Source organism: Lutra lutra, chromosome 8, assembly GCF_902655055.1.
Source record: "Lutra lutra chromosome 8, mLutLut1.2, whole genome shotgun sequence".
In the NCBI taxonomy this organism is placed as follows: Eukaryota; Metazoa; Chordata; class Mammalia; order Carnivora; family Mustelidae; genus Lutra; species Lutra lutra.
In genome coordinates, this window is record NC_062285.1 from 39599128 (window position 1) to 39612407 (window position 13280).

Sequence of the window (13280 nt, forward strand, 5' to 3'; positions counted from 1 at the left end):
CCTTAGGATAGGTCACAATCCCCATGCTCGGTGCTGGCTGGTCCTAATCTGGCCTGTTAAGTCACTCAGAACAAGCGAAACACCCAAGTCAGCTCTTCATCATGGAACACAGTATTCGGGTCCTCTCCTACTTCAGTCCTCTTATGCTAGTTCCTAGTGTCCTTACCATAAAGAATTACTGCATAAATCTTGCTAAACCAAAGTATTTCTGGATGCTAATGAGTGTATTTCCCACTGTAGTCAATGCAACAAAATTTCAGGAATAATAAAAGGCTTTTGCCATTCATTTTTTTGTGTCATTCAACACATTCTTATTGAGTCCACACTCTGGGACCATGTTAGCCCGTCCTGTTGGCACAGAAGATATGGAAGTCCTTTCTCCAGGAGCTTATCTACAAGGAATGGAGCTAAATTCCTAAAGAGAAGGGTGAGCAGGGGCAGAAGTGTCAGCAGAATCTAGGGTGGGGTGGGGCTGGTGGAGACCCTTACGGGAAAGGGACCCAGGGGATTGTGGTCACGGCATTTTTATGAAATGCTACTGTATACTTGTGGGTTTCTAGGTATTTCTTCCCCTTGAGTACACTGAAGCATCAAGGGTGTTAAGTAAGCTTGTCTTCCTTTCTTGCTCCCTTATCTCTGATAAAACCTAAGAGAAATGTCTTAGACCCTCATTGTTGGGCATTGAAGAGAGAATCAGTCCTATATTCATTCATGGAACATAATTGTTTGTAAAAGTGTTTTCTGAAAAAACACTTGGGCATTGAAGAGAGTGAATCCTATATTCATTCATGGAACATAATTGTTTGTGAAAGTGTTTTCTGAAAAAAAATGTATTATGATAAAGTATACAAAACATAAAATTTGCAGTTTTAACCATTTACTACTGTACAGTGACATTGAGTACAGTCACAATATTGCATGGAACCATCATTCCCCTCCAACTCCAGAGCTTTTCATCATCCCAAAATGAAAGAGTCTATAAACCATATATGTAAAGTGGGTCAATTAGCAGTGCACTATCTGAAGTCTGGACTGGGCAACAAATCTACACATCCATACCTAGCATTTATGATGTAAATAGAAAACTGAATGAGACCAGAACCATGCCAGTGAGAACCCTGTAGTCTGCGATGCTGGGTTCCTGTCCCATTTTAAGGCAGAGTGGAAAGATACAAAGCATTCTTAGACAGAAGTCTGTAGCCTGAAGGAATGCAAGTTTTCCTTATTCTACTAGCCCAGAGAAATGGGAGATGCTCTCCCCTGAGGCCCCAGCTTCTCCTGGTTACCAAGAAGTGTGGAACTTTCTTTCTTGCTTATTCTGTTTTGGTCTTTTGCACAGGGAGACAGATGATGTAATAGCTGACATTTATCTACAGGTTTTCAGTTGACTTAATCCTTCCCCAGAGTTCTTGTTTGACCTTCACACTAGCAGACAGTAGGGCAGAGAACACTATTTTATGGATTTGGAAGCTAGGGCTCAGAGCACCAAGAAGTTCCAGGTTTTGCCCAAGGTCACGCAACTGTGTTCATGTTCTTATTCTGAGCAGATCGTTAGGGATTAGAGAAAACATCTGGGAGAGGCACAGCCTGGGTAAAGTTGGTCAGTTCCATACCAGGAAGGAAGAGAACCAGGCAGGGAAGCATCTTTTATGCACAGAAGCATGGAGCCTAAGTCAGATTGAGTTGTTGAACCGCCTGAGGGTAATGGATTGCTACTAGCAACAGCTGGGGAGTCTGCTGGGGTGATGAGATGGAATGCTTTGATGGGCATCACACTGTCTGAAATGCAATTGAATCACAGCAGCTGGAATGCTTTTCAGCACTCTGTTTTAAGAGCCAGAAGCAGCAGCTCATTTTGAACCAGTGAGGCAATCCCATGGGTCTACCAGACCCCAGAAGCCCAGCCATCTAGCCTCCGGGAACTGGGGCTCCAGCGGACTGGCTCACCAAGTGGTGGGCCTTGTTCTTGAGAAATGATGCTCTGTTCTCAAGGCAACCATTGTTTGCCAGACACTGTGCTGAGCATGAGGCAGAGATGAATGTTCCTGCCCTCGGGAGTTCAGTCCAGTGCATTTCACTCATTACAGCCCTGTGGGCACTGTGTATAAATAACCACAATACAACATCATTACAGAATGGCCTTGGGGAGCCTATAGACTGGATGTTAAAGCATATACCCTGACACTCTGTCCTTGACCTGGTGCTGCACATGCTCAATGAATTCTACTTCCATAGTCATCTTACTCAAATTCATTAGGAGGCTCCTTGAGCTGTACATGTTTCGATTCCAAGTTAAAAAAAAAAAAAATCCCATTCCTTCTGTCCATGTTCTTTGGACATTTTTGCTTAGTAGTGCAGAGTTTTTATGGGTAGTATTTACTTTTATAGGTCAGATGGATCCAGTCATAATTCATTATGATGGCATGCCGCACTGGCCCTAAGTGTCCTCATTTTCTGGGTGGAGAGTCTCCTGGTGGTTATGTCGACAGCCTGCAAGTACCACTTCCAAATCAGAGTCAAAGTGTTGATGAAGTTCTAGCCCTGACAGAGGCGTCTGTTCTTGGACTTGACTCAGTCCTGCCCCAGGATGATAAATGAACACAACCTCATTAATGAACAAGTGCTTCTCAGTTTCTACATTGAGTTCAGGTCCTCAGCCAAGCACCATATGGTTTCCCAACCCCCATCATTTCCAGGAAGTTTCTTCCTAAGTAGGAGACTTTACTGAAACTGGCTCCACTGAATCGTGTGAAAGTTGGAGTTATGATGTTCTTTGTTACTGTTACTGTTTATAATTAACATATTTATTAATAGGGACATTAATGGAGGTAGGAAGTGGGGGAGGTTTAGAAAGATCCTACATCATGTTAACCATCATCATCCTTACCCCTCCCTCTGACACACACACCCCCAAGGTAAGAAGGGAAGAAATAACAAATAAAGGGTAAAATCTTGTAGATTTTGACTGAACTTTGTTGGGATTTGTGTAGCCAATTTCTTTTCCCCCAGATAATGGGAGGACAGTGCTCTTAAGCCCAGTCAGCAAGAAGTTACTTAAATCTTTGTTTCTGTATGTTTGCGAACTGTAATTTCATTATTTTGAAGTAATTAAACACTTCTGATCTGTAGTATTCTCCCACCTATCCCTTCTGAGTGAAACTTTGTGAAATGTCTGGCTTCCTGGGAGGAAAGGGAACACTGCCTGAGGGTTTCTGGCCTTCTTTCACTTCCTCAAAGAGAGGGATATTTTCTTGGGCAGCTCATCTGCAGCAGGACATCCAGAAGCTCAAGGTGGAGGGAACAGTTTTCAGACCTGAAAGATTTCTGACTTTATATCCCTCCTCCAATCCAGAAGATAGGAAAGGCTTTAGGGAGGAGGTTGGAAGTGGGGCTAAGGCATGAGAAAATCCTGGAAATGTTGTGTGAAGTGTGAGGAAGGAAGCAAGAACTGGCAAGCAGAACTTGTTTTGTGCACAGTAGAGAGGGCTAGCAATGTGAGGTCTTTGAAACTTTAAAGCCGCTATGTTAAATACGTTCAAAGACCCAAAGGAAAGTCTGAGAACAATGTCCCACCAAATACAGAGAATCAATAAAGATATAAAAATTATAAAAGGGACCAAACAGAAGTCCTGGGGTTGAAAAGTACAATAATGGAAATGAAAATTTCATTAGAAGGTCCCAATAGCATATTTGAGCAGGCAGAAGAAAAAAGTCACTGAACTTGAAGATAGGGCTGTTGAGATTATCCAGTCTGGGGAACACAAAAAATAAAGAAGGAAAATCAACAAAGCCTCAGAAAACCCTCAAGCATATCAACATATGCATCCCAGAAGTTCTAGAAGGAAAGGAGAAGGAGAAAGGGATATAAAGAATATGTAAGGAAATAATGACTAAAACCTCCCTGAATTTGATGAAAGCCATCAATCTACCCATCCAAGAAGCTCAACAAACTCCAAGTAGGATAAACTCTAAGAGATCTATAGCTAGATACATCAAAATCAAACTGTTGAAAGACAAAGAATTTTGAAAGCAGCAAGACAGAAGCAACTCATCACATACAAAAGAACCTCAATAAGATTAACAGCTACTTTCTCATCAGAAACCATGGGGCCAGAAACAGCGGATGGTATATTCAAAGTAGCAAGGGGAAAATAACCCCGTCAGGCAAAAGTTCAATATCTGACAAAACTATCTTTCAAAACTGAAGGATAAATCAAGACATTTTCATCTAAATGAAACTGAGAGCAGTGGTCTTTAGCAGATCTTCCCTAAAAGAAATACTAGTGAAGTGAAAGACACTAGATAGTTACTTGAATCAACATGAAGAAATAAAAAGCACTGGCAAAAGTAATTACATAATTAAATATAGAAAATAGTATGAATGCATTTTTTTGTAACTTCTTTTTAAATCTGATTTAAAAGAGAACTGCATAAAAGCAATAAAAATAAATCTATGTTGGTGGGAAGAAAATGTATAAAGATGTAATTTGTGACAATATCAACTTACAGGAGAGGGGAATGGAACTATACAGGAGCAAAGTTTTGTGTGGTATTGAAATTAAGTTGGTATTAATCCAAACTAAATTGTTATAAACTGAGATATTAATGGTTACTTTCAGGGCACCAACCAAGAAAATAAATTTAAAAAAATACTAAATGAAACAAGAAGATAATTAAAATAGTATACTAGAAAATAACTAACAAAAGAAGGTGGTAATGGAGAAGCAGAAGAACAAAAAGACATATGAAATATAGAAAAGATATAGCAAAATGGCAGACACAAATCTTACTTTACCCAATATATTAAATGTAAACAGAGTAAACTTCCCAGTGAAAAGGCAGAGATTGGAAGAATATATTAAAAGACATGATCATACTATATGTTGTCTACAAGAGATTCAGTTTAGATTCAAAAGCATAAATAGGGAGAAAGTACAAGAATGGAAAAGGTTATAGCAACAACAACCAAAAGAGAGCTGGAGTGTCTCTACTAATATCAGACAAAATAGACTTTAAGACAGAAATTGTTACCAAAAGCAAGAAGGACACCTTATAATGATAAAAGGTCAATTCACAAAGAAGACATAACAATTATAAACATATATGAACCCAGAAATAGAGTCCCAAAATCCTTGAAGCAAACCACGTTAGGAGAAGGCAGCTCTGTCCTAAATACTTGAACCCCATGACCACTAGGATTTATTCCCTTGAGCTAGAATTTTGCCTCCTTTAAAGTTCTTTCTTAAAGTATACATATATAGCCCTTAAGCCACAATTTGCATTAATACTTTAGCTGAAATTGGTTTAAGATCCTTTAGAGCATTGACTGCTAGTGACAGAGACAAAGGGTTGAGCTATTTTTGATAGAACGTACAGGTGTGACCTGGAATGGGCTCAAGGGGTAGAGTAGGGAAGAGTGGAGTCCAAGATTGGGTTGAAGTGTTAAGGAAAGACAAAGAGTATCAGATGGAGAGAAGTGGAAGAAAGCTAGTATATTACAGAGGAACAGAAAAGACCCCCAAAAGACCATCAAACAAGATAAATGGTAGACAAATAGCAAAACAACTGGGGCCGGGACTCTGGGTGGCTCAGTACGTTAAAGCATCTGATTCTCGGTGTTGGCTCGGGTCATGATCTCAGGTTGTGAGATCGAGCCCCACATATGGCTCATCAAGGAGTCTGCTTGAGTTTTCCTTTCCTTCTCCCTCTGTCCCTCCACCCTGTGCACGCTTGCTCTTTCTCTCTCGTACTCTAAAATAAATAAATATATCTAAAAACAAATATCACAAAAAACAACCAGAGTTTTGGTTTGGTGCTGAAGCCCCTGGTTTGGCAACACAGGGCTGAGGGCAGCCAGAGATGACAGAAGAAGTGAAAGGAGTCATCATAGGGAAGAAAATGTGGGGTCAACGATGGTGGCGAGCAGAGGTCATTCTTAGGTAAATACCCTAACAGCAGGTCTCAGGTGCTGTCTGTGTCCTGGAGAACCACAGGAAGGGAGCAGAGTGAATTATGTGGATTATGCAGAAGCAGACCACATACACTGCAAGATATGGTACTGACTGGAAAACCAGGAAACCCATAGGAACGAAGGAGAACAGGGCCAGGAGCAATGCCAGAAACAATCTCATATGCCAAGGAAATGGGCTCAGCAATTGGGTACTCAAATAAGGTAGTGTTTATGAGAACACCCACTTACAGGGCTTAGTAAGTGTTAGCTGGTTCTCAATCTGAAATTAGGGCAAGGTTAGTGGTCTGGGCAGTGACTTGATGTTGACAACAAAGGTAGCCCCTACCTGTTAGCACCTACGTGTACTGGGCACTGTGCTAAGTATTTCACATTCATTGCCTCATTTAATACTTAATGTGTCCATGTGAGGTAGACATTGAAACCTCTGATCTACAGATGAACAGGAACCCTGGCCAGGTGACTTCCAGTTAAGCTATGGAAATAGTTTGGAGCCCGAGATTTCTCTGACAGCACTCTGCCAGGCTGACAGTCACCGGGGTGACTTTGATCACCTTGATAGCTTAAGGGGAATTTGGAGAGAAGGGGAGGCTCTGACCTTGGGACACAAAACTTCTCAGAGGCTCTCTGAGGTCCCATCCTGCATACTTGTTTCAAGTGGGGTTAGAGAAGAAAGCAGCAGGGGCCTAAAGACCATCACTGCCCTCTCTTCTCTGCCTGGACTTTTGAGGTTTTGTGGGGATTTACCCTAGATGCTGTAGGGTCAGGAACTAGGGTCACTCCACCCTGTTCTAAATCCTGAATGCTTTTCTCCTAAATGGAAAAATGTAGCCCCAAGCCAGGGACTTGGTATAGGATATAAAGGCATCTGCGGGCTTGGGAAACTCCAGGTATAGCCAGCTTGCCCCATAAGTTCCAACCGCCATCTCTGCTTTTTTGTTTTCAGAAGCAGGAGACTCAGTTTACTTTCTTTATGGTGATCCCTACCTTCTATCTGCCCCCGCCCTGCTCAACAACACATACTCACACAGCAACACACACCCACACAGATGCTGGAGGGCCACTTCTGGTTGACCCATCACCCCCTGCATCCCACGAATGAGACAATTGCCATGGTCCTTTCTTAGAGAAAGGAGTTTCCTGTGAGTTCCCTTCAAATTTGGACTGAAGGCAAGGCCAGCCTAAGTTAGAAAATGAAGTTATCATCACAAGGACCCTGAGCAAGAAGAACCAGAAGCATCAAAGAGCCCAACTTTCATTTTACTGATGAGATGGTAGCTCAGACAGGGAGCTGGCTTCCCCAAGATCATGGGGCACCTCCTGGGGCTCAGTGCTGGCTTTTGTGCTGAACCATCCATGGGCTCCCTGGTGCCTCCAAGCACCAAATGAGGGAGAGAAAAGCCTGAGAAAAGGAGGTAGGCACTTGCCTGGTGACCCATGGAACTCTGACACTTCTAGGAGTCTGGGGAGGATTCTACAGGGAACACCCTTAGGAACTCTGACCAGCAGACACTCTACTACCAAGCTGGCTGTGTACCGTTGTCTTGAATCTTCTTGGAGGCCTGTAGACACTTTGTGCTCCTCTCCCTTCCTATGTTGTGCCACTTAGTTATGGATACCACTCACTTTCCTGTAGGGCTGGGCCTGCAGCACATGAGTGGTAGAGGGCGGTGAGCTTTATGATCTTTTCATCCAGGCTCCCACCCGGGGCAAGAATGCCCTCCCCTCGCCAGCCCCCCTGACAGCCAGCCAGGGATGCCGGAGCCCAGTTGGGGCTGGGAACTCACCACCACCCAGATGAAGGGACCACACACGGGCCCAGATCATGCCCCATAATGCAACATCCCAGGGATGTTGAAGTCTGCAGCTACGCTCTGCTCACTTCTGAAACACCAGCTATATGTCAACAACATGGCCGCACTTTCTTTTTTTAAGTATAGTCTTCTGGAAATAAAATAATAAAATAAAATGAAGTCGGTAACTATGGACCCAGTGCTGGGCCTCACTGCCTGCACGTCAATCTACCCCATTAATCATCATGTACAATTTTTCGAAGAGCTATTTTGAGAAACATTGGAAAATGGCTTTTACAGAGCTATATATACCTTATTTATACACCAGAAATGGTCGCTCTGTTTAGCAGCAGATGGGGTTTTCCCCTCGTTTTCTTCTCGTCTCTTAGTCAAAGTTAAGTAGGAACTAAGCCCACTCACTCACCCCAGGCACACATTTATCACCCACAGTCCACCTTGGAGTCAGGGCTGTGGGTGGGGGGTTGAGAGGAAAGGGTGTGGGTTTCTCATAAGGCATGTTCCAGAGACTGCGAGGGGCCAAATACAGGAGGCATGGTGGCTGCTGAGACACGGGGTTCTGCAACCCAGCAAGGAGCAGGACCCCTGCGGGTGGGGTGTGCAATAGAATGTGGACACTTTTCTCAACACCACGTGGGCATCTTGAGGTCTATGAAGCATATGCCAAGAGCATCCCATTGATATCCAGAGAACAGGAGCCAAAGGAAGTCCCACTGCCCTGGTCCTGTGTCTTTGGCCTACAGGAAGCAGCAAGTCTGCCCTTCGTGGTTGCCATGGCAACCATGGTGCTGCATTTCTTAAGGGCAAGGGGAGCAGAAGAGAGGTGGGAAAGGCATGTGGTGATTTTTCTGGAAAAGCCCATCTGTTTCTTTTCTCCACAAAACTAAGCTGGGGGAAGGGGTGGGAAATGGGCACCTGGGTCTAGAGAGAAGATAAAGAAGACTCCAAAATGCTCTAGGAGCAGCTTTCCTGGCTGGATGTGCTTCCCCTCCTGTTGATGGAGGCAAGTCGCTGACAGAAACAAGGGCTTAGGCGGGCTGTGGTGGCAGCATCCAAGCGGGAGCCCATGTGCAGGAACCAGGGTAAGTCCTGTGACCTCATATCCACACGGAACAGGGCTGGGAGGACTCTTATCAGCCACAGCAAGATTTCTTTTTGGCAGGGCGGTCAACTTGTATTGTGTCCTCCCTGGCTGTATCTTCTTGTTTCTTGAGGATCCTGGGAGAGGGGAAGGTATAACATCAGTAGTGGAGAGCACTAAGTCCTGGGGTTACAGGCCATTTGGAGGATAAGGAAGGAACTCAGCCTCCTCACCAGAGCATCAGAGAATTCAAAGTGTCCCTCTGGGAAGTACAGGTATGTAACCATAATTTGTAAAGACAACGTTTAGGCAATATGGATCTTTCATGACACCTCTTCCAAGAAGCCTCGCCTGATTCTCCAGGTGGTGTAAGTGTCCCTGACAGCATTCTAGCCATTTCTCTGTTATAACCCCATCACCCTGTGTCAGAAGGTGCTTTCACCCTTCCGAGGGTGGCTCCTTCAGGTGAGAAAGCTGCTTGAAGCCAGGACTGTATGTTTTGTCTCCGTATCTCTGTAGCCTGTCTAGTACCTGGCACACAGTAGAGACTCAAAAAGTATACTTTTGCGTTATTAATCCCATAGGAGGTCTGTCCCATGTCGCTACAGTTCCAGATTAAATGTAGGAGGTGAAGGATTAAAAATAGTGCTAAGGATCTTATCCCTGCTTTATAGCCTCAGTGTGTTTTCACCTTTAGCATCTCTCTGGATATTTACAACAACCTGAGTCAGCAGGGATGCTATGACGGTTGTTTCTGTGTTACGGGCAAAGCTCAGAGAGGTAGATTGACTTGGCCTAGGAATCAGTGTCAGAGAAAAGCCTACGTGGTCTTCCATGACTCCACAACCTCGCCAATGCATAGATAAAGTGGTTCTGGATAGACGGGTAGGTGAGTGGATGGGTGGGTGGATGGATGCACGGGTGGGTGGGTGGATGGATGGAATGAAATGAATGCCTATAAATACGTGAATAAATGAATGAACGCCCAAGTATTGAGAATAGGGCCTTCTTCTATGGTTTTGGGATTTTTAAAATTTTGGTGTAGGGAGAGGCTTATGAAAACAGTCTTTTGGTGGAACTAACCCTTTAAGCACTGCCCCCTTGGTGCCTCTAGTTCCTCCCAAACAGCGCCTCCCTCCCTGACTTCTGCCCTCTCCCCTAGAGCCTATATTATAACTGTTGTTGTTCCCAGCTAGATGCCAAAGATTCCCTGCTAGATACTGGCCAGTGTTCGGGGACCTGTGACGTGACCTTTCCCAGAAGCATTTGCATTTTAAAAGAAGATCCCTGGGGGAAAAGGCAGCTTTTAAGCTGCAGAAGAAGAAGGCAGTGGGGGGTGAGAGGCAGGGGAGGGTTTCCTTTTTGTCCCTATTGTATTTCAGAGGGCTGTCTCTGAACCCCACACAAAGGCCTTGGCCTCCAGCCCCTTTACCCAGAAGGCTCCCGCAGACAGAGGGCGGGCGTAGGGTCCGCACAGAGGTGAACGAAGGTGCTTCCCACCAGACCACGTCCGCGGGGATGCACCTCTGTACCTGGCTAGATGGAGCAGGGACTCTTTGGTGTTGTGACCGGAATAGGCACTGCATTCATAGAAGATCAGATTGTTCTCCTGGAATCATAAAGCAGAGGGGACAGAAAGAGAGTGCTGGGGGAGCTCGACAGAACCATGGGAGATGGGAAAGCAGCCTGTCTGCCTCTCTGGGCATCCCTCACTTCTCCTCGAAGACCCTCTTCATTCCTCTCCCCATCCCCACTCTGTATAAGAATGTTGATTTCCCTCACTGCTCTAGGCTCCCTGTCTAAGGCAAGTTCTGTAACCATCTCCCAGGTGAGCTATAACAATTGTAAAACACAAAACAGTGCGCCGCCTTAGTGCTTTACACGTTCCCATAATTGCTCTCAGGTATGTACATGCTTGTTTCCTTTTCACACCAGCCTGTGATGCAGGCAAAGATACGAAGGCTGGGGTGGGCCATGTTCTTCCCACTGCACAGGCAGGGAAACCAAGGGCACAGTACAGACAGGGTCTGTTCCTTCAGTGACTTATATAGCTAATGGCGGGGCTTTTCCCAGGACACTGGCCCTGGGGCAGGTGTCCCTAAGGCACTCCAGTAGAAAATCTCCTTCACACCAGTTAATGAACATTCCAGCTGCCTAGGCTGCCAGCGTTGGTGCCACAGGACAACTGTCCATCACCTCAGTAGGCAGAGGCCATCCTGCCTGCACAGTGGGGGCTCTTGGCCAAGGCTCTTCATTATGCCCATTTATCAATCCTGTTAGTAGATTTCCTGCTTCCTCGGTCGGGGACAGTGCTAATGGCAGGGAGGCTGATGCCCTGTGGGGATGCAGGCAGCCGAGGGAGGACACTTCTGCTGAGGTTTGCAGATCAGGAGACTCTAAGGACACTGGCTCCCAGCTCAGCTTTCCTGACTCGCTGCCCCAGGGACCCCTGCTCCATCCTTGGTTCTCTTCACCCAGTCCCCATCCTTGGAGCCTGACTCTGGGACAGTCTTCGGAAGAATAAAGCCTCCATGGTGCGGGGAGGGAGAGTTCACAGGATCTAGAATTCGAAGATAAGCTTTGCCTTCCAGCTGGCTTCCTGACTCCACCGTGAGGACCCCTGTGAGAAACTGGATCAATACTAGTGTCTCGGAGCCTCGTTTTTGTTTGTTTGATTGCTTTCAACTGACCGAAAAGAGACAAAAGGGAAAAAAAAACGGGGTGATAAAAACACAAGCCTGCGGTTCATTAATCAAAATCCTTTGGATCCAGATGTATTTTGGGATGCAGAGATTCTGAGTCTCAGAGACACAGCAGATGTCTATACTGTGTCACCCTCCGTGGATCTGGGACAGCACCCTATAATCAAACATATTAATACTTCTTTGGTGAAACATTTGAAAATTCATTCAAGCAAAGTAAATGAAGACCAGCTCCCCATCAGTTCTGGTCAGAGTTTTCTGCCAGATGAGACATGAGAAATCTGTTGGCAGAGTTCTTTCGAATTTCAGCACTGGGGGTCAGGGAGGGCAGACAGGCAGTTAGCTACCTCGTCATCCTTCTTCCCCCTTTTGTCCTTGACCCTTAGCCTCTGTGCCCATTTGCCCAGCCTCAGGGGCCGTGAGTCCCTGTTTAGAGCAAGCACACGAAAAAGTATGGAATCCTGGGCCTGGAAAGTACCCCCATTTTCCCAGACGTAGAGTTTCCTGAAAACCACTTGGAGGCAGGAGAGACAGCTAAGAAACGAGCACTGTTTGCTGCCTGATTTCCATCGAGCCTTATAGGTCCCCAGCTTGGGCAAGAGGGCTGATGCCTATTTTAATGCTGTGTTTTTGAGTGCATGCTCTGAGTTTATCTCAAGTTCACAGCTCAGGGCTCAATCTTGATAGAATGGATAAGCTCTCTAACAGACCTGTTCAAAGAACAAGCTGTCTTATAGGTAGTGAGTGTTTCATCCCTGGAGGTGATCAAGTGGAAATGCAGAAGAATGGATTTGAGTATCAGATAGGGGATTTAAGTAAGTAAGTAACCTCTTACTATCTAACAATTTATCATTCTGTGTCCCAAGGAAGAGAGTCTGGGAAAACTCCCCCTACCCTAGGCATCCCCTGCCAACTCTATCTTGCAGTGCGTGGCTTTCTACAGAAAGTACCACGTGTGCAGGCGATGGGCCATTCCCATGATGCCAGGACACCAACCCTGCCCGCTTGCTTCCTTCTCAGGGGGCTTCCAGAGAAAGTTCCTTCCCAGGTTCTTGGGGACAGGCCTGACTGCCCTCAGGGTCCCACCCTGTCCAGAGAGACAGAAACGTTTGCTCTTTACCTTGGCAAGCCGCTCTCCGAGGCCTTGCGGAACTTCCCGCTCTTTCTCGTTGTCAATTTTATTGCCCAGCAGAAGAACAGGAATATAGTCTCCCACAGCTTCCTGCAGAACAGATAATCCCCCAAATGAGAGAAGGATCCATGAGGAAACCCCAGAAGGGCAGGCTTAAAATGCTGGCAGGAAAGTTACAATCTGGCTTGAGAGTCCCCTGCTGCCCCAATAGACCAGACAAGAATATGGTCATCCCAAAAACTGAAAGGGAACGTCACCTTCTCCGATAGCCTCAGTTTACAAAGCTTCTGCAAGGTGCCTCAGGCCTGCCTCCCGGTGCCCCCCAGACTGGGCTGTACAGTGACTCCCTCCCTCCTTCCCCACTCATCGCTGCTGGGTGGGACATGCAGGCTCCCCAGGTGTGCTGTGGGTAACAGGATGAGGGGACAGCAGACACTGGTGAACTATGTGTCCCTTTCCAGGGCTGATAGCATCCCTGAAAACATTCCTAAGTGACCAGACTTAGTCAAAATGAACCAGAATGAAGCAAAGGAATTAAGACAATGTGGTTCGGAGCAGTTCTAGGGGCTGCTAATACTGGGGCCTT

The 13280-nt window shown here is 45.7% G+C and overlaps 1 protein-coding gene across 16 annotated transcripts in view; it reads right to left on the reverse strand.

Moving 5' to 3' along the window:
* CRACR2A (calcium release activated channel regulator 2A) overlaps positions 1-13280 on the reverse strand; it is a 131438-nt gene that overhangs the window by 4002 nt on the left and 114156 nt on the right. For 9 of the 16 annotated variants that reach the window (XR_007129405.1, XR_007129409.1, XR_007129403.1 and 6 more), the window contains 2 exons: positions 10393-12784; positions 8928-8997 (listed from right to left, as the gene is read on the reverse strand). Coding sequence is in view for 2 of the 16 variants with exons in the window: in XM_047741224.1 (XP_047597180.1) it covers positions 8913-8997; positions 10393-10469; positions 12683-12784 (264 nt within the window). In the remaining 14 variants the exon portion in view is untranslated. Of the gene's footprint in view, positions 1-2297; positions 2578-3858; positions 8998-10392; positions 12785-13280 lie in introns of those variants that run through there. The other 7 variants (XR_007129406.1, XR_007129408.1, XR_007129407.1 and 4 more) reach the window with 6 other exon arrangements.